General features: G+C 32.5%; 1 protein-coding gene across 2 annotated transcripts in view; it reads right to left on the bottom strand.

Annotated features, from left to right (window-relative positions):
* LOC136027040 (bumetanide-sensitive sodium-(potassium)-chloride cotransporter-like) overlaps positions 1-24126 on the bottom strand; it is a 167758-nt gene that overhangs the window by 64369 nt on the left and 79263 nt on the right. For both annotated transcript variants that reach the window (XM_065703961.1, XM_065703962.1), the window contains exons 11-13: positions 12406-12541; positions 2307-2518; positions 470-711 (exon numbers count right to left, since the gene is read on the bottom strand). In XM_065703961.1, the coding sequence (XP_065560033.1) occupies positions 470-711; positions 2307-2518; positions 12406-12541 (590 nt within the window). The remainder of the gene's footprint in view (positions 1-469; positions 712-2306; positions 2519-12405; positions 12542-24126) is intronic.

The raw sequence follows: 24126 nt of genomic DNA, 5'->3' as shown, positions 1-24126 counted from the left end.
CCAGTACCCCAAACAGAGATACAAGTCCCAAAGAATGTAGTGTTATTTTTTATGTATAGTAAATATTTTTCAATGTTTCTTCCAGTGGTTTGAATTCACAAATTTTAAGGGGGTATTCATTTGTAAATATTTAGGAGAGGGCAATATTGTTATTTTCTCAATGAAAACACTGAAAACGGCACTTTTAGTGAAAATGCAACGAAAAGTATTTTTCCAGTAGGAGAGGAGGAATAACCTCTTAAGAAGCACATGCTACCATCTCCCACCTAATTGACACTCCCGGTTTCTTTAGTCTATAATTTTCCTTTTTAAGCAATTGTGTGCATGATACTCAATTACTGTTTCTATATTTTGAATCCTAGCTACAATCTAGTATAATTTTCATTCTTTATCAAATATTCTTAATATTAAGAGGATTAGAATAAAATAAAATAAAGAGAGTGAAAAAACGAAATGAAAAGCAACCTACTGTATTCCCTCAAAATATTCACTCAGTTCATTTGGATCTCGAGTTGTCCAGTCTGCCATGAAGCCCATCATCACAATATTTGGTCTCATTTTGCCCAGTCCACTTGATTGTATCAGTACACTAACACCGTTGCTTATTTCTGAGCTGTCTAAAAGAGTATAGAAGGACCTGATCTTGTGTGCTTTCAACCAGCCGTATGCACTGCGTGTTATGGCCTCTCTTTGACGTTGGGTGAATGTTTCCTGTTTAATGAAAGACAAAATTAAAGATTTATACCCTTATTTTTGCAGAAATTGCTTGAACATGGTAGTGATTGGTATATTCACAGAAATCTAAGAAGTCCAAAATTTGAGGGGATCCATCGCCTATCAAATCCATCGCCTAGGTCTGAACTATCCATCTGAGTGTAAATAGAGCTGGTTTTGAATTCTTTAAACCAGATGTGTGTTAACCCCCCCCTTTGATTGAGGGTGAATTTTTCCTCTTCAATGAAAAATGAAGTGTTACAAATAATATATCAACAGTGTGTTTTAAATTTCAATTTATAATAGATTTTGCTTGAATATGTTTGTGACTGGGATATATACGACAATCTACGTTAGTATACCGAAATATAAATTAAAAATATCTTTTTAACACGTTTTGAATATTTGAAGACGACACAACCAGCAGTTAAAAATGTTTGATTTAAGAGCTGGTTCAGCAAAGCGTAACATAAATAAAACCCTTTGTCAAAAAGAAGAATTGAGAATTATAAATATCAATGTCTACCTCTTTAGAAGAATAATTTCCGTTAGAGATGTTCTTCTCTCTATAAAACAAGAATAAAAATTTTGGCATTTATTTTTCTTTACAATTGTAAAGATAAAGCAATTCGAAGACAAAGCAATGTCTAAGTTCATTAATCTCTAAGCTAACAAATATAAGCAATAAATTGAAAATCCCTTCACTTCGCTAAATAACTGTATATATTTATGTATATATATGCTTAACAATATTACAACTGCAACTATCATTATATTTTTGTTTATATATGTATATACACGTATTTTTAAATATATATAACAACTGTATATGTTTATATATGTATGTTTAATTAAATGTGCTAAATAAAACTATAATTATATTCTGTTTCTGTATGTATATACATGTAAGTTTATCTATATATAAAAGCTTCAACTATAATTATATTTATGTTTACATATGTGTATACATGTATGTTTAACTATATACAACTACAACTATAATTGTATTTATATTTATATATATATATATATATGTATACGTGTATATCCAACTAAATATAATAGCTAAAACTATAACTATATATATTTATATGTGTATGTTTAACTAAATATAACAACAACAATTATAATAATATTTTGTTTATATATGTATATACATGTAGTTTTAACTATTTATAATAACTAAAACTATAATTATAAATGCTTATATATGTATCTATGAGTATTTATATATTTTTTAACAGGATGGGAACCAGGATGGGTATGTTTTTGTACCAGTTTCGAAGAAGAAACAAAGGTTACTGATCAACGTAGAAAAGGGGCAGGTAATATAGATGTATACAATCTAAGCTTCTTCAGAAAGAGGGCATGAGACATTATTTGGTGAAGAAGGGGGCTAGGGCTTAAAATTTTTGAGTGGATATATTTTATTTATAAAAATTTTACATTTCTGGTGAAATACGTATTTTACTGTAATCTCAAGGTACATTTCTGGATATCTCTAGTATGTAGGATTTTAATGAAACTGATGTAGGACAGGATGTTCAGCTTTCAAATTTATAAATAGAAAATTTCAAAGTTGAAATTCAAACCTTGCTAACATGTCCACATAACATAAAGCCCTGTTTTTTGCAGATTAGATTTGCAAAATCTACCAATGGGGTTCTTGAGGCAGGGTGGCCAGTCAATACCAAGATTTGGGGGCGATAATTCTTCACATGCTCTTCTAAGTTTAACAGCTGATAAACTGAGTCCACTGTTGACTTGTATGTCTGAGCCTGAGTACTTGAGCCCCAGTTAACCTCTGAATGGAAAAAAAGGCATTAATATACGCTGTTAGAAGTATTTTTTGTGTGCAAATTTGGATATGTCCCTTGATTCATTTTTTTTTTTAAGATAGCTCCGAAAGGTAATAACAGTTAAAATTTTTAACATATCAGGATATGAATCTGTAAAGGCCCTAATCTATTATAGCTTTAATCACAAATTTTTAGGGAAGACCTTGTTCAAAGAGTTCGTGGTAATGAACTGTAGTAAGGAGCGACCCGGCTCAATAGAAACCAAAACTCTAAAAAATGGAATTTTGATATCAATAGCTACATCAAAAGAATCGCATTGTAATGCTGATTTTAAATATATAAGTTTCATCAAGTTTAGTCTTACCCATCAAGAGTTACGAGCCTGAGAAAATTTGTCTTATTTAAGAAAATAGGAGGAAACACCCCCTAAAAGTCGTAGAGTCTTAGCGAAAATGACACCATCAGATTCAGCGTATCAGAAACCCCTACCGTAGAAGTTTCAAGCTCCCCTCTACAAAAATGTGGAATTTTGTATTTTTTGCCAGAAGACAAATCACGGGTGCGTGTTTATTTGTTTGTTTTTTTGTTTTTTTTTTCTTTTTCCCAGGGGACATCGTATCGACCAAGTGGTCCTAGAATGTTGCAAGAGGGCTCATTCTAACGGAAATGAAAAGTTCTAGTGCCCTTTCTAAGTTACCAAAAAATTTGAAGGTATCTAGGCCCCCTCCCACGCTCATTTTTTTCCCAAAGTCAACAAATCAAAATCTTGAGATTGCCATTTTGTTTTGCATAGTCGAAAACCATAATAAGTATGTCTTTGGGGATGACTTACTCCCCAACAATCCCTGGTGGAGGGGCTGCAAGTTACAAACTTTGACCAGTGTTTACATACAGTAATGGTTATTGGGAAGTGTACAGACGTTTTCAGTGGGATTTTATTTTGTTTGGGGGTGGGGCTGAGGGGAGGGGGCTATGTTGGAGGATCTCTCCTTGGAGGAATCTGTCATGGGGGAAGAAAAATTCAATGAAAAGGGCGCAGGATTTTCTAGCATTACTATAGGAAAACAATGAAAAATAAACATGAAAAGTTTTTTCAAATGAAAGGAAGGAGTAGCATTGAAACTTTAAAACAAACAGAAATTATTATGCATATGAGGGGTTCTAAAAATACTTTAGCATAAAGACCGAGGTATTTAGGAGGAGATAAATAACTCGCTCTTTATGCTAAAGTATTTTTAGTAATTTCAACTATTTGTTCTATGGCCTTTCTGATTCAGGGGTCATTCTTAAAGAATTGGGACAAAACTTACGATTTAGTGTAAAGAGCGAGGTATTAATGAGGGTACAAACCCCCTCGTATACATAATAAAAATATAAGATTATGAAAGTCTGTTACGTAAGTTAAATCTTAAGTTACGTATAATTTTTACTAATAAAAACGTTCGAAAAAATTAAAAGTTCTAGTTGCCTTTTTAGTAACTGAAAAATTTGAGGGCAACTAGACCTCCTTTTCCACCCCTTATTTCTCAAAATCGTCTGATCAAAACTAAGAGAAAGCCATTTAGCCAAAAAAGAATTAATATACAAATTTCATTATAATAATTTATGTGCAGAGAGCCAAAACCAAACACGCATTAATTCAAAAACGTTCAGAAGTTATATAAAAAAAAACTAATTTTTTTAGCTGAAAGTAAGGAGCGACATTAAAACTTAAAACGAAAAGAAATGACTCTGTATATGAAATGGGTTGTCCCCTCCGCAATCCCTCGCTCTTTACGCTAAAGTTTGACTCTTTGCCACAATTCTACTTTTTAAAACAATTGAAAGCTTAACGGAAAAATTGGAGGGCACCTAGACCCCCTCCCACGCTAACTATTTTCCCAAAGTCAACGGATCAAAATTCTGAGATAGCCATTTTATTCAGCGTAGTCGAAAAACCTTATAACTATGTCTTTGGGGACGACTTACTCCCCCACAGTCCCCGTGGGACGGGCAATAAGTTACACACTTTGACATGTCAAACAGTTCGTGGTAACGAACTGTAGTAAGAAGCGACCCAGCTCAATAGAAACCAAAACTCTAAAAAATTGAATTTTGATATCAATAGCTACATCAAAAGAATCGCATTTCAATGCTGATTTTAAATATACAAGATTTTAAATATTAATTTTAAATATTCATCAAGTTTAGTCTTACCCATCAAGAGTTACGAGCCTGAGAAAATTTGTCTTATTTAAGAAAATAGGAGGAAACACCCCCTAAAAGTCGTAGAAACTTAACGAAAATGACACTATCAGATTCAGCGTATCAGAGAATCCTACTGTAGAATTTTCAATCTCCTATCTACGAAAATATGGAATTTTGTATTTTTTGGCCAGAATACAAATCACGGGTGCGTGTTTATTTGTTTGTTTGTTGTTTTTTTTCCAGGGGTCATCGTATCGACCAAGAGGTCCTAGAATGCTGCAAGAGGGCTCATTCTAACGGAAATGAAAAGTTCTAGTGCCTTTTTAGGTGACCAAAAAAATTGGAGGGCACCTAGGCCCCCTTCCACGCTCATTTTTTTCCCAAAGTCAACAAATCAAAATTTTGAGATAGCCATTTTGTTCTGCATAGTCGAAAATCATAATAAGTATGTCTTTGGGGATGACTTACTCCCCCACAATCCCTGGGGGAGGGGCTGAAAGTTACCAACTTTGACCAGTGTTTACATATAGTAATGGTTATTGGAAAGTGTACAGACGTTTTCAGGGGGATTTTATTTTATTTGGGGGTGGGGCTGAGGGGAGAGGGCTATGTTGGAGGATCTTTCCTTGGATGAATCTGTCATGGGGAAAGAAAAATTCAAAGAAAAAGGGCGCAGGATTTTCTAGCATTACTATAAGAAAACAATGAAAAACAAACATGAATACGTTTTATTCAAATGAAAGGAAGAAGTAGCATTGAAACTTAAAACGAACAGAGATTATTACGCATATGAGGGGTTCTAAAAATACTTTAGCATAAAGAGCGAGGCATTTATGAGGAGATAAATACCTCGCTCTCTATGCTAAAGTATTTTTAGTAATTTCAACTATTTATTCTACGGCCTTTCTGATTCAGGGGTCATTCTTAAAGAATTGGGAAAAAACATACGATTTAGTGTAAAGAGCGAGGTATTAACGAGGGTACAAACCCCCTCGTATACATAATAAAAATATAAGATTATGAAATTTTGTTACGTAAGTTAATTCTTAAGTTACGTATATTTTTTACTAATAAAAATGTTCGTTAAAAATTAAAAGTTCTAGTTGCCTTTTTAAGTAACCGAACAATTGGAGGGCAACTAGGCCTCCTTCTCCACCCTTTATTTCTCAAAATCGTCTGATCAAATCTAAGAGAAAGTCATTTAGCCAAAAAAGAATTGATATACACATTTCATTTTAATAATTTATGTGCGGAGAGCCAAAATCAAACATGTATTAATTCAAAAACGTTCAGAAATTACATAAAAAAACTAGTTTTTTTAACTGAAAGTAAGGAGCAACATTAAAACTTAAAACGAGCAGAAATTACGCCGTATATGAAATGGGTTGTCCCCTCCGCAATCACTCGCTCTTTACGCTAAAGTTTGATTCTTTGCCACAATTCTCCTTTTTAAAACAATTAAAAGCTTTAGCGTAAAGAGCGAGGGATTGCGGAGGGGACAACCCATTTCATATACGGAGTAATTCTGTTCGTTTTAAGTTTTAATGTCGCTCCTTACTTTCAGATAAAAAAAACTAGTTTTTTTTATGTACTATCATAAAAGAGCAGAAAAAAAAGAAAGCAGAATGTGAGAGTGACAATTACGACATCATTGAAGGCAGCTCCTAAACAAATTTTTAAGCTGAATAAGCATATTTGTTTTTATAATTTTTTAATCAAGCTCACTTTTATAATATAACTAAACAAAATAATTCTTGTCATAACTAGCTGAAATTTTTTAGGATTTAAAATTGTCGAGGTAGACTTGCAACTCTTAGTAGCAGACAATTTCATGAGTATCAGTTTAGAATAACTAACCTGATAACAAAATCCAGTATGTCATGCTGTAATGTGTGATGCCACAGTTAACCTCCAGATCAAGAATCAAGCATTCACACATAATTTTTGGAGCCATAGTTCATGTCTTAATTTAAAAAGTGCCCCTTTTGTATTGTCTATACTATATTTAAAGTAAAACTATTTATGAAACAGAACTTTTTTTCGGCCTTGTTATTTAATTATTTCAGTCAGTTGTAAACTATAAAAACATTCTTACGTTTTTGTTTATAGCTAATTCATTCCTTCAAATTTTATCGAAGCACCAGATTAATTGTACCTGATCACACTAAAATTCATCCAAAAAGGAGGATCTTGCGCTGCTAGCTTAAGATGCCTTATTGTGGGAGTGAGTTTTTAATAGTTAGGGTAATATTGCAGGTTACCCAGTACACAAATCTATCCACATTGATGTTTCCTATTATTTTAAATATTGCAATGGCTTGGTAGCTAATAAATATATCATGATATGCTTAACTGCACAAAGGCTGAAGAGGATGGTCGGTAGGGGGGGGAGGGGGGTTGATAAAAGATCGTCCCCTGAAATTAAAACCGAAAAAATTATCAGGATTTTCAAGACCTCACATTTTTCAGAGGTCATTTTATTTTGAAGAATGTTTATGCTTGAGCATTAAGGTCAGGGATCGTTTAGGGGAGATTCCCTTGTGTCTCTATTGCATAATATACAATATTTAAAATGAACTAAAAAAAAACACCAAGAAAAAAGTGTTTAATAGCTTTCGCTAGTCAAACAGTTCGTGTCAACGAACTGTAATTAGGAGCGACCCGGCTCAATAGTAACAGAAACTCTTAAAAAATAGAATTTTGATACCAATTAAATAAAAAAACAAGTTTTTTTAACTGAAAGTAAGGAGCGACATTAAAACTTAAAACGAACAGAAATTACTTCGTATATGAAAGAGGCTGCTTCCTCATCAACGCCCCACTCTTTACGCTGTGATTTTTAACGTTAAGATTCTATTACTTCTAGGGGGCGTTTCCCCCTATTTTCTAAAATGACGCAAATTTTCTCAGGCTCGTAACTTTTGATGGGTAAGACTAAACTTGATGAAACTTATATATTTAAAATCAGCATTAAAATGCGATTTTTTGATGTGGGTATTGGTATCAAAATTTTTAGAGTTTTGGTTACTATTGAGCCGGGTCGCTCCTTACTACAGTTCGTTACCACGAACTGTTTGATTGTTGCATCAAAAGAATAGAATTTTAATACTGAATTTAAATATATAAATTTCATCAAGATCAGTTATACCCATCAGAAGTTACGAGCCTGAGAAATTTTGCCTCAATTCAGAAATTAGGAGGAAACACCCCCTAAAAGTCATACAATATTAACGAAAATCACACCATCAGATTCAGCGTATCAGCAAACCTTATGGTAGAAGTTTAAAGCTCCTATCTACAAAAATGTGGAATTTTGCATTTTTTGCCAGAAGACAGATTACGGATGTGTGTTTCTTTTTTTTTTTTTTTCCAGGGGTGATCGTATCGACATAGTGGCCCTAGAATATCGCGAGAGGGCTCATTCTAACGGAAATTAAAAGTTCTAGTGCCCTTTTTAAGTAAACAAAAAAATAGAGGGCACCTAGGCCCCCTCCCACTCTCATTTTTTCCAAAAGTAACGGGATCAAAATTCTGAGATAGCCCTTTTATTCACCACAGTCGATAAGCCTATGTTTCAGGGACGACTTACTCCCCCGCAGTCCCCGTGGGAGGGGTTGCAGGTTACAAACTTTGACATGTGTTTACATAAAGTAATGGTTACTGGGAAGTGTAGACACGTTTTCAGGGGGATTTTTTGTTTTAAGGGGGAGAGTTGACGGAGGTGGGTTACGTGTGAGGATATTTCCATGGAGAAACTTCTCATGGGGGAAGAGAATTTCAATGGAGAGGGCGCAGGATTTTTTAGTATTATTTGAAAAAACAATGAAAAAATAAATATGAACAGTATTTCTACTGAAAGTAAGAAGCATAAAAAATTAAAACAAACAAAAATTATTACGCATATGATGGGTTTACCTCCTTGTTATACCTCACTCTTTACACTAAAGTATTTTTAGTAAATTTCAACTATTCATTCTATGACCTTTGTAATTCAGAGGTCATTCTTAATGAACTGGGACAAAATTTAAGCTTTAGTGTGAAGAGCAAGGTATCGATGAGGGTTGAACCCCCACATATCTATCTATATATATAAAAATAAGTTGTCTGTCTGTCTGTGGATGGATGGATCAGGTGACGTCACCTGAAAAAACTGGATCAGGTGACGTCAAAACTGAAAAAACTAAAACAAGGCAAAAACTACAAAAAAAACTAAAAACTAATAAAAAAAATAAAAAAGCTAAAAAACTAAAAAAACTAAAAAAAGGCAAAAACTACAAAAAAAACTAAAAACTAATAAAAAAGCTAAAAAACTAAAAAAACTAAAAAAAGGCAAAAACTACAAAAAAAACTAAAAACTAATAAAAAAAAATAAAAAAGCTAAAAAACTAAAAAAACTAAAAAAACTAAAAAAAGGTAAAAAACTAAAAAAACTAAAAACTAAAAAAAACTAAAAAAAAGGAAAAAACTGAAAAATAAGCTAAAATAAAGGTAAAAACCAATAAAAAACTAAAAAACAAACTGAAAAAACTAAAAAAAGGCAAAAACTACAAAAAAACTAAAAACTAATAAAAAAAGTAAAAAAGCTAAAAAACTAAAAAAACTAAAAAAACTAAAAAAAGGTAAAAAACTAAAAAAAATAAAAAATAAAAAAAAAACTAAAAAAAAAGGAAAAAACTGAAAAATAAGCTAAAATAAAGGTAAAAACCAATAAAAAACTAAAAAAAAAAAAGGAAAAAACTAAAAAAAATTTTCATCTAAAAAACTAAAAAAAACTAAAAAAGGTAAAAACTAAAAGAACTAAAAAAGAAAAAAATAAATGACGAAACTCAAAGAGAAAGCGACCAGGACAAAAGGAATGTTCGATTAGCAATCAACAAAGCACCGGGACACAGGGAGTATAAATGACGACCAGGACATAAGTAAAAAAAAAAAACTATCTATATATATAAAAATAAGTTGTCTGTGGATCTGTGGATCGTGGATCAGGTGACGTCACCTGAAAAAACTGGATCAGGTGACGTCAAAACTGAAAAAACTAAAAAAAGGCAAAAACTACAAAAAAAACTAAAAACTAATAAAAAAAATAAAAAAGCTAAAAAACTAAAAAAACTAAAAAAAGGCAAAAACTACAAAAAAAACTAAAAACTAATAAAAAAGCTAAAAAACTAAAAAAACTAAAAAAAAGGCAAAAACTACAAAAAAACTAAAAACTAATAAAAAAAATAAAAAAGCTAAAAAACTTAAAAAAACTAAAAAAACTAAAAAAAGGTAAAAAACTAAAAAAACTAAAAACTAAAAAAAACTAAAAAAAATGAAAAAACTGAAAAATAAGCTAAAATAAAGGTAAAAATCAATAAAAAACTAAAAAAAAACTGAAAAAACTAAAAAAAGGCAAAAACTACAAAAAAACTAAAAACTAATAAAAAAAGTAAAAAAGCTAAAAAACTAAAAAAACTAAAAAAACTAAAAAAAACTAAAAAAGGTAAAAAACTAAAAAAAATAAAAAATAAAAAAAAAATAAAAAAAAAGGAAAAAACTGAAAAATAAGCTAACATAAAGGTAAAAACCAATAAAAAACTAAAAAGAAAAAAAGGAAAAAACTAAAAACAATTTTCATCTAAAAAACTAAAAAAAACTAAAAAAGGTAAAAACTAAAAGAACTAAAAAAGAAAAAAATAAATGACGACACTCAAAGAGAAAGCGACCAGGACAAAAGGAATGTTCGATTAGCAATCAACAAAGCACCGGGACACAGGGAGTATAAATGACGACCAGGACATAAGTAAAAAAAAAAATTAACAAAACTAAAAAGAAGGTAAAAACTACAAAAAAACTAAAAAGAAAAAAAAACTAAAAACTAATAAAAAAAATAAAAAATCTAAAAATCTAAATAAACTAAAAAAGAAAAAAAAAGGAAAAAAATAAAGGAGAAAAACAAAACTAAAAAACGAATGTATATACAGACCGGTACACCGGGATACAAATGACGACCGGGACACAGGGAATATAAATGACGACCGGGACACAGGGACACAACTACAACGGGGACACCGGGGGAAACAGGGGGATATAAATGACGACCGGGACAAAAAAACTAAAAAGAAAAAAAAACTAAAAAATAAAAAAACTAAAAAATCTAAAAATCTAAATAAGCTAAAAAAGAAAAAAAAAGGAAAAAAATAAAGGAGAAAAACAAAACTAAAAAACGAATGTATATACAGACCGGGACACCGGGATACAAATGACGACCGGGACACAGGGAATATAAATGACGACCGGGACACAGGGACACAACTACAACGGGGACACCGGGGGAAACAGGGGGATGTAAATGACGACCGGGACACTGGGACAGGGAATGGTCGATTAGCAATCACCATCAACAAAGCTCAAGGGCAATCATTAGAATCATGAGGTATAGATCTGAATACAGATTGTTTTCCCATGGACCATTATATGTTGCATGTTCAAGAGTCGGTAAACCTGACAATCTATTTATATGCAAAGACAATGGGACAGCAAAGAATGTTGTATATTCGCAAGTTTTACGTAGTTAAAACCATATATATATATATATATATATATATATATATATATATATATATATATATATATATATATATATATATATATATATATATATATATATATATATCTATCTATATTCACAGGTGGGACATAGGGACACAACTACAATGGCGCGTAACTATTATGGCGCGTAACGACTTACGCGCGCGGGGGGGCTTGGGGGGGGGCGCGAAGCGCCCCCACCAACTAGGTGTTGGGGTGGCACGAAGCGCCACCCCAATAGCTAGTATGCAATAAAAACATAAGAATATCGAAGTTCGCTACTTAAGTTAATTCCTAAATTACGTATATATTTTACCGATGAAAACGTTTGTAAAAAATTAAAAGTTATAGTTGCTTTTTCAAATGATCAAACAATTGGAGGGCAATTAGGCCCCCTCCCTGGCTCCTTTTTTCTCAAAATCTTCCGATTAATTTCAATATATTAATATGCAAATTTGGTTTTAATTATTCATGTGCGAAGAGTCCAGATCAAATCATGCATTAATTCGAAAAGGTCCAGAAATTGAATATATAAAAAAAAGTTTTTTTAAATGAAAGTAATGAGCAATATTAAAACTTAAAACGAACAGAAATTACTCCGTATATGAAAGGAGATTTTCCTCCTCATCGCCCCGCTCTTTACGCTAAAGGTTATTACTGTTTTAAAAATAGAGTTAAGAGAAAGAGTCAAACTTTAGCGTAAAGAGCGGAGCATTGAGGGAGAAAAGCCCCTTTCATATACTTCGTTTTAAGTTTTAATGGTGCTCCTTACTTTCATTTAAAAAAAACTTGTTTTTTTATTTAATATTACAAAGGAAGCAAAAATGACAAAATAAGAGTTTATTTCCAATAATATTGGTGACCATTGTAAGTTAAGGAGGAAGGTGTGTCCAAAGTAAAATTCTCTCTACGAAGAGAATCATCTATTTAGCATTTGATACTAAAAGCTTTTTAACGTTCTATTACTCTAATTTGTCCACTTTTTGACCACTGTTCAGCAATTATCCCCGCTTGGCACTCAAATCATAAAATATATTCTTTTTTCATATGACGAACCTTAAATCACCATTTTCAGGAAAATTCCTGTTCAGCTCAACAAAAATTTATAATAGCAAAAGATCAATATGTTACTCACCAGGTTTTCTATAGACAATCACAAGGTAGAGGACAATAAAGGCAGCGAATGTGATCAGTGCAGTTACCCAGCTCATTAAAAACATCACAAAAATGCATAGTAGTGCACCAAATAGGCTAACCCAGCCATTGTAATACTGAAAATTGAAGTCAATGTAGTTGAAACGTTTGAAAATGAAAACTGAGAATAATTGAATTGAAAATAGAACTAATAACGATTATTGATAATTCATCAAACAGAGCTCAGAACAAAAATAATAAAAGAATCATAAACACTCATAAGAAGATCAATCGGTTGATGCTAAATTTTGGAAAATTTTTGAAAATTTTGGAAATTTTTGAAAATTTTGGAAATTTTTTTAAATTTTGGAAAATTTGTAATACTGAAAATTGAAATTAATGTAGTTGAGACATTTGGTAATGAAAACTGAGAATAATTGAATTGAAAATAGAACTAATAACGATTATTGATAATTCATCAAACAGAGCTCAGAACAAAAATAATAAAAGAATCATAAGCACTCATAAGAAGATCAATCGGTTGATGCTAAATTTTGGAAAATTTTTGAAAATTTTTGAAATTTTTGAAAATTTTGGAAATTTTTGAAAGTTTTTGAAATTTTTGAAAATTTTGGAAATTTTTTTTAAATTTTGGAAAATTTGTATACTGAAAATTGAAATTAATGTAGTTGAGACATTTGGCAATGAAAACTGAGAATAATTGAATTGAAAATAGAACTAATAACGATTATTGATAATTCATCAAACAGAGCTCAGGACAAAAATAATAAAAGAATCATAAGCACTCATAAGAAGATCAATCGGTTGATGCTAAATATTGGAAAATTTTGGAAAATTTTGGAAATTTTTGAAAATTTTGGAAATTTTTTTAGATTTTGGAAAATTTGTAATACTGAAAATTGAAATTAATGTAGTTGAGACATTTGGCAATGAAACTAAGAATAATTGAATTGAAAATAGAACTAATATAATTATATTGATATATTGGTTATATTGATATAATATAATTAATAATTATGTTATTGATAATTCATCAAACGAAGCTCCCAACAAAAATAATAAAAAAGTCATAAGCACACTCATAAGAAGATCAATCAGTTGATGTTAAATTTTGGAATTTTTTTTTTTGGTAATGGTCCAGGTTACGGTGACAAATTACGGACCCCTAAATAGGAAACCCTGACAAGCATTTATATTCTGCTAACTGAGATTAAATGTCACTTTCAGAGGGTTTGGTTTTCAAAACTCACCATAAAGTAACACTTTCATGGTTATACTGAAGGACTGAAATGAGGTTTCAACTTGAAATCTGATTTCACTGGTTAAGTTGAAACACTTACAACCATGTGTATTTCAACAATTAGAGAAAATCAAGGATTCAATTTTACTTGGAAAGACCTAATGCAGTTACACAGGTGTCCTTAGGAGTGGGTGCTGGCTTTACAAAGAAGTAAATATGGGTTAGAAATAGTATCTCACCTATGGCGTTAATAGAATTTATTAATAAAATAAAAAAATTATTTTAAATTAGTAAAAATTATTAGTAAATTAAATTATTATTAGAAAAACATTAATAATAAAAATTATTTTATGAATGATTTAAAATGATTTTAACTAATAAAAGTTAAAACCAATATTGATTTTACATTTGGATGCTTGAATTTTCCTGGTTATGTCATTTAATTCGGATCGAAACTTTTCAACCCCCAGAAAGTTTAAATGCAAAATTAATGAGAATTAAAGCCAGTATCAATTCAGAATTTGCAACCTTGGAGATTTACATAATTAATGAAAATTAAAGCCAATATCAATTTTGTACCTGCATGCTCGAAATTTTCCTGGTTAAGCTCTTTTAGCCTCGATTTAGGCTTTTCAACTCCCTGGAAGTTTATATATAATATTAATAAAATTTAAGCAAATGTCCATTTTGCATCTGCATGTTCGAATTTTTCTTAGTTAAGCTCATGTAACTCCAATTTAGGATTTTCAACTCCCTGGCATTTTATATACAAAATTAATCAAGATTAAAGCAAATATCGATTATGCATCTCCATGCTCGAATTTTTTCTGGTTAAGTTCATTTAGCCCCGATTTAAGATTTTCGACTCCCTGAAAGCTTATACACAATATTAATAAAAATTAAAGCCTGCATCAATTTTGAATTTGCAGGCTCGGCTTTTTCCTTGTTAAGCACATTGAACCCCAATTGAAACTTTTCAACTCCCTAGCAGTTTATGTACATAATTAATAAAAATTAAAGCCAATTTTGTTTTTGCATATGGATTCTGACTTTGTCTTGTTGAGCTCATTTAGCCCCGATTTAAGATTTTCAACTCTTTGAAAGTTTATATACAAAATTAATAAAAATGAAAACCAATATCAATTCAGAATTTGCAAGCTTGGATTTTTCCTAGTTAAGCAAATTTAACTCAGATTTAAGCTTTTCAACTCCCTAAAAACTTATAGACATAATTAGTAAAAACTAAAGTCAGAATCAATCCAGAATTCACAAGCTCAGCTTTTTCTTAGTTGAGCTGATTTAGCTCCAATTTCAGCTGTTCAACTCACTGAAAAGTTATATACGTAATTAATGAATATTAAAGCCAATATCGATTTTGCATCTGCAGCCTCCAGTCTTTTCTGGTTAAGCTCATTTAATTCCGATTTAAGCTTTTCAATTCGCTGAAAGTTTATATATAAACTACATTAATATTACAGCCAATATCGATTCTGCACATGTATGCTCAAATTTTTTCTGGTCAAGATCACTTAGCACCGGTATAAGCTTTGCAACTCCCTGAAAGTTTATATCAGTTTTCATTCAGCGGTCAATGAGTGAACATCGTCTAAAAAACAATATTCTTAGTGAAATACATGGTGATGAAACTTACATTAATTGGATAACGATCTTCTTTGTGAGTAATTTTGTACTCATTAGATACTATGCTAGTATGTCTTTTAGCAATGACTTTTTGATTGTAATAGTGGCTGTTGACTTTAGTTTATAATTAATATTGAAATTTAGAATTAAGAGCTAGAAACAAAGAATTAATATAAATGATCTAATCTTTGGCAGTTGTTTGTTATAGGTTATTGCTATTACTTCCTTAAAAATAACTTTCCCCTTGAAATTTCCATTGAAGGAGGAGTTAGCGTTCAGTTTTTAGAAGAAATTAATTTCAAGTTAGGCCTAATACTTCGCTTGACTAAGACATCGAAAAAACGCTTCTTCAACTTCTAGCTAAAGTTATTTCACTTGAAAGCCAATAAGCTACCATAAATGAGAAATTGGCAGGAAATGCACGAGCTAATGAAGAGATGAAAAGGGAAATCGAGGTATTGAGAAAGTATTTAAGCGCTTATATTCAACACTCATATACTTTAAATGAAGAACTTAGAGGGTCAAATATAGAGCGATGAAATTTTTAAGACTTTTAAAAAGTGCATACCCAATTTAGGCCTTTCCTACTGTAACGTGAAAATATTTGTAGATTTTGCTCTGGTCCAGTGGTATTAAAACTAAATTCAGTTGAAATTCGTGGCGTTATTTTGAGATCTAACCTTTTATTAAAGAGAAGTGGGATATCGGAAGCTCAAGATTATAACCAAAGGGAAAGGGAAGTGCGCAGGTATTTGAAATTTGCCTTAAATGATGCACTTTCTACGCACCACCAAGCAAGACTGAGGGGATAAAAATTGTTTATAGACGGCAAAATGTTTGTTTTTAACTTCTCCTCAAGTCCGTGAAAGAGGTAGTATCCAGCATGGAAAACGTTAATCCAAACTGGCAGCATGAAGAAACGTTAGCGAAGGGAAATAATCTGGTTGAATCAGTGGCTCAAAAAAAGGGATTTTTTGAGGCTTGTGACTTGGTATCAGAAAATTCTGTGAGCGATACCGAAACGGTGGTGAAGCTCAATAAAAAAGATCCTTCACTGCAGCGCTCCAAAAGCGCATCAAGGTCAATTGAAAAGTAGGAAATCTCCAAAAGTTACGAGTTAAAGTGAAAAAAGACTTTCATTTGATTTCGGAAAAGATAGTGAAATCATTAGTACAGAAGACAAGAGCCGATGTGACATTCGTAATGGTGTGAGAAAAGAAGTTAATTATAAAGGTCCATCAAAAGGCCCACCGCTAAATATAATAGTTATTGCTATCGTCTTTCTTTCCCACATAGTGAAGATCCCGTCTCGCCGTATGTACTACCAGTACATAATGTTTTACTGCCAAGTGAATAGGGACACTACGGTCATGTCCACCCTTTGCGTATAGTTAAATGGAATATTCAAGGTTTAAAATATAACGTAGACCATATATTACAAGATTTACATGATGCAGATGTTATTGCTTTAATTGAAACGCAGCACAGTGAAGATTCAATGTCGACATTCAGAGGTTATTCAATAGAAAAAGTTACTGGAAAAGCAGCTGGAAATATGAGATATTATGGTTGCATTTCGCGGTTAATTAAGCAGGATTGTTTACAAAAGTATTTACGTATTCTTAACAATTTAGAAAACATTGCATGGTTTTGAATTCCTCTTACAAAGGGCAAAAGATTGATCTTGGAGTTGTTTATAAAGCTCCTCAGAATATATAATATAGTAATGAATCAGCATGGGATCTACTTGAGGAAGAGATAAAACGTTTACGTTGTCGACATGAAAATGATTATTTTTTAGTTTTGGGGAATTTTAGCGCTTGCATTGGGTTGAGTAATGAAATGAATTATGCTTCGTTTGTGGGAACACCAGATTCGATACCTGATTACTTATAAGACATCTAGAAGTAGCAAGGACTTTAAAATAAAGGTTAATTGTTGGGGTAAGAGGCTTCTAGAGCTATGATTTTGGGGTTGGAAATGAATGATTTGGTAAGGATGCAGAGGTGCGTGATTTATCTGTCTGTCAGGGAAAATCCAAGCATAATTGATTATATATTGGTTGGTGTCGACCTTGTGATATACACAATGTGCGTTGAGGTTCTAAGTGTCGTAAGGTCAGATCATTTTCCAGCGGATTTTAAACCAAGCCCTACAACTGGAATTGTGGGAAAAACAAATGTAGTGAAGAAGAGTAATAATGATTTGGAAAAAATAATTATTACATTACCTTAAATTACCTTAAATTGCAGCTTGGAGCGATATAAGGATTATCCATCCTTGTGATGCTCCGTGAGAAAAAAAAAGAATTCGTTTGGTGTAGATTGTGGCTGTTAGATAAGACTCTTGTGGAGGATTCTGCAGCTTCCCAATTGTAAAGGAACTCCTGGCAGAGCCATTCCCTATCAAGGTGGGACATTCCCTAACATGTCAATTGAAGTAGCAGAAACTGTTTCTTCAGAGAGCTGGTTCCACATATTGATGATTCTTTGGCTGAAGAAGTGGCTTCTATGTCTACTCGTGGAACGCTGCATGGAGAGCTTCAAAGAATGTCCTCTAGTACCAGAATGCAAGGGCTGTGCAAAGAGACCGGGAAGGGTGTTTTTAGAGAGGATTTTTTTGGTTAAAATAATGTCACCCCTTTTCCGTTGATAGGTCAGCGTTGGCAGCTTCAAAAGACGTAGTCTTTCTTCGTATGGAAATTTATTCATGTTGGTAACCACCTTAGTGGCACGACGCTGGACATCCTCAAGCAACTTCCTATCTTTTTTGAAGAAAGGGGCTGCCAATGACATTCCAACCTCCAGGCGTGGACGTACAAGTGCCTTATATAACTTCATAAAAACTCTAGGGTGTCGGCTGGAGATGGTTCTTTTTATGATACCGAGGGTTTTATTTGCAGAAGATGAAACAGACTTAGCATGACTGCTAAACTTTAATTGGTGATCTACAATAACCCCAAGATCTCTTTCATCGGAAACCGCAGAAAGGAAGTTGTCTTGAAAGAGATACTTATGATGCTTGTTATTTTTGCCAAAATGAATTACATGGCATTTGTCAACATTGAAAGTCAGAAGCCACATGTTAGCCCATCTTTCTAGACTATCAAGATCTGTTTGAATTGATTGCTGGTCAGAGGGAGTAGCCGCTTTTTCAACTAGTTTTGAGTCATCAGCGTAAAGGGTATTAAGATTTGAAAGAAGGGTGGGTAATTCGTTAATATAGAAGTTGAAAAATGTTGGTCCAAGAATAGTGCCCTGGGGCACGCCACTTAATACAGTTGTGGGAGAAGAGAAATGAGGAGTTCCTTGCAAATCAAAAACTCTGACACTCTGTGATCTTTCAGAAAGGAAGCCCATAATCCACTGTGCAACACCTTCGTTGACACCTGCAGCCCTCAATTTGATTATGAGGAATTCATGACAAACTTTGTCGAATGCTTTGGACAGATCAAGAAGAATCATGTCGACAGGAAAACCCACATCAAGTAGTGTAGTCACTAATTCATAAGCTTGGATAAGGTTAGTGTCCACAGATCTACCAGATCTGAAACCATGTTGTGATGTGGAAAGAATATTATTGACCTCAAGATGTTCAATTAGAGCTTTATTAACAAATCTCTCAAGCACCTTAACAACTGCAGAGGTGATGCTTATGGGACGGTAATTCTCTGCTGAGTCTCTTCGTCCCTTTTTATGGGTCGGGGTTATATAAGATGTTTTCCAATCATGCGGTAGTTCCCCATTTCGAAGAGATAACCGGAACAGCATGCACAGGGGGTAGCTGAGAGCTTTTCGACACTCCCTAAGAAGACGTGGATGAGCACTGTCTGGTCCCTTTGACTTATTTACATCAAGCTTCTCAAGGCTATTTAAAACCATTAATTCACCTACTGACAGATCAGGCATAGGGAAAAGCACTTCATACAATGGAGGATCTGGTGAGGAGGTGCCTGAATTTTAGGTAAAGGCAGAAGCAAATTGTGCATTTAGAATGTTAGCCTTATCTATTGGAGATGAGTGTAATACACTGTCGTCAACAAGGTCAGGAATAGTATGATGATTTGGGTTTTTAGAAGAGACATGTCTCCAAAAAGATTTTGGGTTTAACTTGATCTCAGAAGCCAAATTTTCCTCGTAGGCAGATTTCAGTTTTTTTTACAGAATCTGTTACACGATTCCGTACTGCTTTATAAAATGACAGGGTCTCCTGGTTCCTCTTCTTCATATACCGTTTCCAAGCTCTAGATTTCTGGTTAATCAGCTTCTTGACTTCCTTAGTGAGAAAGGGAAGTGTTTTGGGCTGTTTCCTAAAAATAACCCCGGAATGTTTCTTTTCAAGAGCAAGAAGAGTTTTTTTGAAATTTAGCCACGACTCATTGATGTCACTGGTGATAAGCATTGACCGGTTCGCAGGTGAAGGTTCATGCTGTATTGCCTCATAGTCGGTGAAAGTCTGAGGACGAAATTTAGGTTGAGGACGACTATTTAGGGACAACACAGACAGAATAACTAGGTGGTCACTACTAGCAATTGGCGGTAAATAATCATCACGAATGAGGGAATCAGTATCACGCAAAATGACAAGGTCTAACAGCGAGGTATTCTGATCAGCTCTATAGCGTGTAGGCTTATCGATAGTCTGATGAAGAAATTTATTTGATAGGCAAGATAAAAAAGGTGAGTCTCTACTATTAGATGAAATATGTCCAGTTCCTTCAACCCACTCAATTGCAGGAAAATTAAAATCTCCAGTGATTATTAACTCAAATGAGCTAGGAAGGGAAATTGAAAATGTCATTTCATCAATGATAGTTTTGAGGGCCAATTCACTATCTTCAAGGGAAGGAGCACTTGGACTTCGATATACGCACCCAAGACGCAAATTTTTATTAGCAATGGAGATATCAAGCCATACACTTTCTATCAAAGATATATCAAGCATAGTAGGATTTACAACACTAACCTGGATACCATCTCTTACATAAACACCAACTCCTCTTCGACAATTTGAATGCTCCAAGTTGCTAAATAGTTGATATAAATAGTTGATCGGTCTTTAAGCCTTTAAAGACCGATTGGAGCGGTGAGGAGCAGGAGTTGTTGGGAAATGAACTTTTAAGACTCAAGGTATTTGAATGGCTTGAAATTATATACTGACTCTGATTGAATTGGGTTCAACTGTTTATGATTGTGCTCAAAAGTCTGAAAGGTTTAATAAGAAAATAAATATAAATTTCCTTTACAATGACTGTAAAATTATGAAAAATTGCTTAGAAGATTTACTAGAGGCAGTTAAAAAGTACTCTTCATCTGAAAAAAATCATTGAGGAAATTTAAAGAAAAAGAAGGGAATATAAAAGATTGATAAAATGAAAAAAACGGCAGAAGCTTAGAGAAGAACAGAAGGAGTTGGTGCAAGATTTTAATCTAGGTAATACAAAAGATTTATAGTCGAAAATACAATCAAATAATGATAAAAGAAAGGCCGTATCAAATATCCAGCGGCCGATATTGTCAAGATATTTAGAAAGTATATAAGGGGAACGTGGGACGATTTTGTCTAATTTCCTATGAGAGAAAAGGATTGGGATTATGTTTGCTAAAGGGTGACCTCTTTAGCAGTTTTGATAGAGAGGTCACTTAGTGTGATATTTCCTGTGTTAGTTTACATAGGTTAGTTCAAAAAAACATCGAAGTACTAGGCCGAAGAACATTGACAGAATAGCAGGACCTTCTTCACGCACAAATCGTTTTTCAAACTCATGCATCCCTTTCTTTGTATCAAAGAAACAAAGATTGTTGATTTAATCCGATTCGTCTTCTGATTTTTTCGTTGTTTGATTTAATCCTTTTTTTGTAAGCACAAGCGCCATTTAGTTTTATGACTACGAGAGATTGTGCAAATAAACCTATTCTGTTCTATTCTACGTACTTAATAGAATTACTAGTAATGGATAGTGGCCTTCTACACGGAAAACATTGATAATGGTACTTATATTTAAAAGAGGAGTCCTAGGGATCATGGGAAATATATGCTGATAGCTTTAGCTCTAAATATTTAGCAAAATCTTAGAGAAAAATTAAATAGCCGTTTAAATGATTGGATGAAAGAAGAACAGAGAGGTTTTAGAAAAAGTTATAGTACGACGGATAGAGTGTTTATTTCAAGTGGATTAATTGAAAAGTATGGGTCAGGGAGAAAAATGAGTTATATGTTACATTTTTTGGACTTACAAAAGGATTTGGTTATGTTAATAGAGCCCTGCTTAAAAAAAGCCTAGATGATGTGAGGCCACCTTCTTGTTTTATTCATTTGGCTGTAATATATATTTTAAAACTAGTGCAATAGTAAGAGTACGTGGGTTGGGTCTTTTGAGGCCTTCTGAAGTTGGGAAAGTAGTAATGCAGGGAAGTGCCTTGTTACGTCAACCTTTTGTCTTTTTAACTATGACATTGCTGGAATTTAGCAAAAAAAATGGGCTCCAACAGTGAGATTAGGTAATAAAAACTTCTCAGTGTTTTTGTCCGTGGATGACACTGCTCTAGTGGCAAATTAAGCACATAATTTACGGAAGCTACTAGATCTAACAAATGATTATCTAAAGATGAATTGCCTTCAGGAAATGTTCAGAAATCAAAAGCAGCTGTATTTAACAAGAGGAATGGTAAATGTGAAAATAAATTTTGGTTTAAGGGGGAGAAGATACAAATTTTGGATAAAATTAAGTATCTTAGATATATTTTTCAAAGTAATGGAAGATGGAATTCACACCTAAAGGAAAGGTTAAACCGGGAAAGAGCAGCAGTCTTTACAATTTTCTGGAATGGGTTTTCTTTTGTTTGGAATGAAGGCAGAGGACCAATGGACATAAATGTGAATTTGGAAAATAAGATTAAGATAGTACTAGAGAATGACTACTCTCTAGCACTCCATCCAAAAATGGAGTGAGGATGTCAAGGCGGCTTATGGGAAGGAGTTCTACCTTAAGCTTAATTTACCTGCTAGATATTTAATGTCATCGATGCAGCTCAAAGCTAACTGCCTGCCAATTAGTGCAAGATTTAGAAGACATTCTAAAGAAAGATGTTCCAATGAAGAAAGATATACTTGCCCACTTTGCAGAGTTAAAGAGGATCATTTAGCGCATTGCTTAAGCCGGTCCGAGGGGCTTTCTACAATAAGGGAAGGGATATTTGGAAAAGTGAGTTGATAATTTCAGGTGTCAAATAGCACATCAACTCAGTTTACTTGTAGAATAATAAGGTATCTGGAAATTTTGTTAGGTAAAAAAATAATAAAAAAAAAAATATCAGTATAAAATAAATGTAATGTTTTATTTATGTATTTTTTTCAAGCTTTAAGTTTTCTTTCCAAAGACCGTCTTTTAAAGTATTAACTACTAATATTAGGTTGATGTATTTTTTTCATTTAAGGGTATTCTTATGATCACTGATCCAAGTTTATGATATTTGTCCTTTCACTTATGTTATTTTATGACCGTATATTTGGCTTTAAAAAACTTTTATCTATCTATCTATCTATCCATCTGTATAAAGTTAATAAAAATTAAATCCAGGGTCAATTTTTAATTTTCAAGCTTGGTTTTTCCCTGGTTAGGCACTTTGAAACCCGATTTAAGCTTTTCAACTCCCTAAAAATTTATGTAGCCTACATAATTAATAAAATTAAAACCAACATCAATTCAGAATTTACAAGCTTGGCTTTTTTCATGTTAAGCACATTCAGCTCCAATTTAAGCTTTCCAACTTCCTGAAAATTCATATACACAATCAATGAAAATTAAAGCCAACATCGACTTTGCATCTGCATGCCCAAATCTTTTTTGTTAAGCTCATGTAACTCCGATTCAAGCTTTTCAACTCGCTGAAAGGTTATATACAAAATTAATAAAAAATTATAGCCAATAACGATTTTGTATCTGCATGCTCGAATTTCTTCTGGTCAAGCTCATTTAGCCCCGATTTTATCTTTACAACTCGCTGAAAGCTCATACACAAAATTAATAAAAATTAAAGAAAGTATCAATTTAGAATTTTCCGGCTAGGCTTTTTCCTCGCTAAGCACATTGAACCTAATTTAGGCTTATCGAATCGAGTCCCTTAAAGTTTGTATACAAAATAAAAGAAAATTAATGTGAGATTCAATTTTGAATTTTCAGGCTAAGCTTTTTCTTGGTTAAGCACATTGAAGGCCTATTTAAGCTTTCCAACTTACTAAAACTATATATATATATATATATATATATATATATATATATATATATATATATATATATATATATATATATATATATATATATATATATATATATATATATATATATATATATATATATAAAGCTCAGCTTATTTAGTGAAAAAAAAACAATAGTATGTCACCAAAACATTTAATATTTTTTTTTTTGAAAATGTAGTAGTCAATAGGCATTAACTAACAAAATATAGTAATCGTTAAGAAGTAACTGATTGTTAATGTTTGACCTTTTATATTCATTTCCACTGTAAAACGTGGCACCACTGCCAACAATTTAGATTTGCCCTAAAAACCTCATCATTTTGATCAGTCAAAAGAATACTTGACTTGAATCGTGGCTTTCAGATACAAATAGATGCAAGGGTGGCAGGGTGCAATTTTTTTTATGTCTGTCGTACTTTAAGTGTTTCCCGTGAGCATATTTTTCCCAGTATTTATGTTTAATATTGTTTTTAGTTTATAATATGGAAGTATTTTTTTTAATTACTATAACACACATACAGAAAAAAGACAAAATGCTTATTTTCCTGGATTTCTTTTACT

Source organism: Artemia franciscana, chromosome 5 (assembly GCF_032884065.1).
Source record: "Artemia franciscana chromosome 5, ASM3288406v1, whole genome shotgun sequence".
In the NCBI taxonomy this organism is placed as follows: domain Eukaryota; kingdom Metazoa; phylum Arthropoda; class Branchiopoda; order Anostraca; family Artemiidae; genus Artemia; species Artemia franciscana.
Note: the sequence above shows the minus strand (reverse complement) of the source record. Positions and strands in the feature narration are given on the sequence as shown.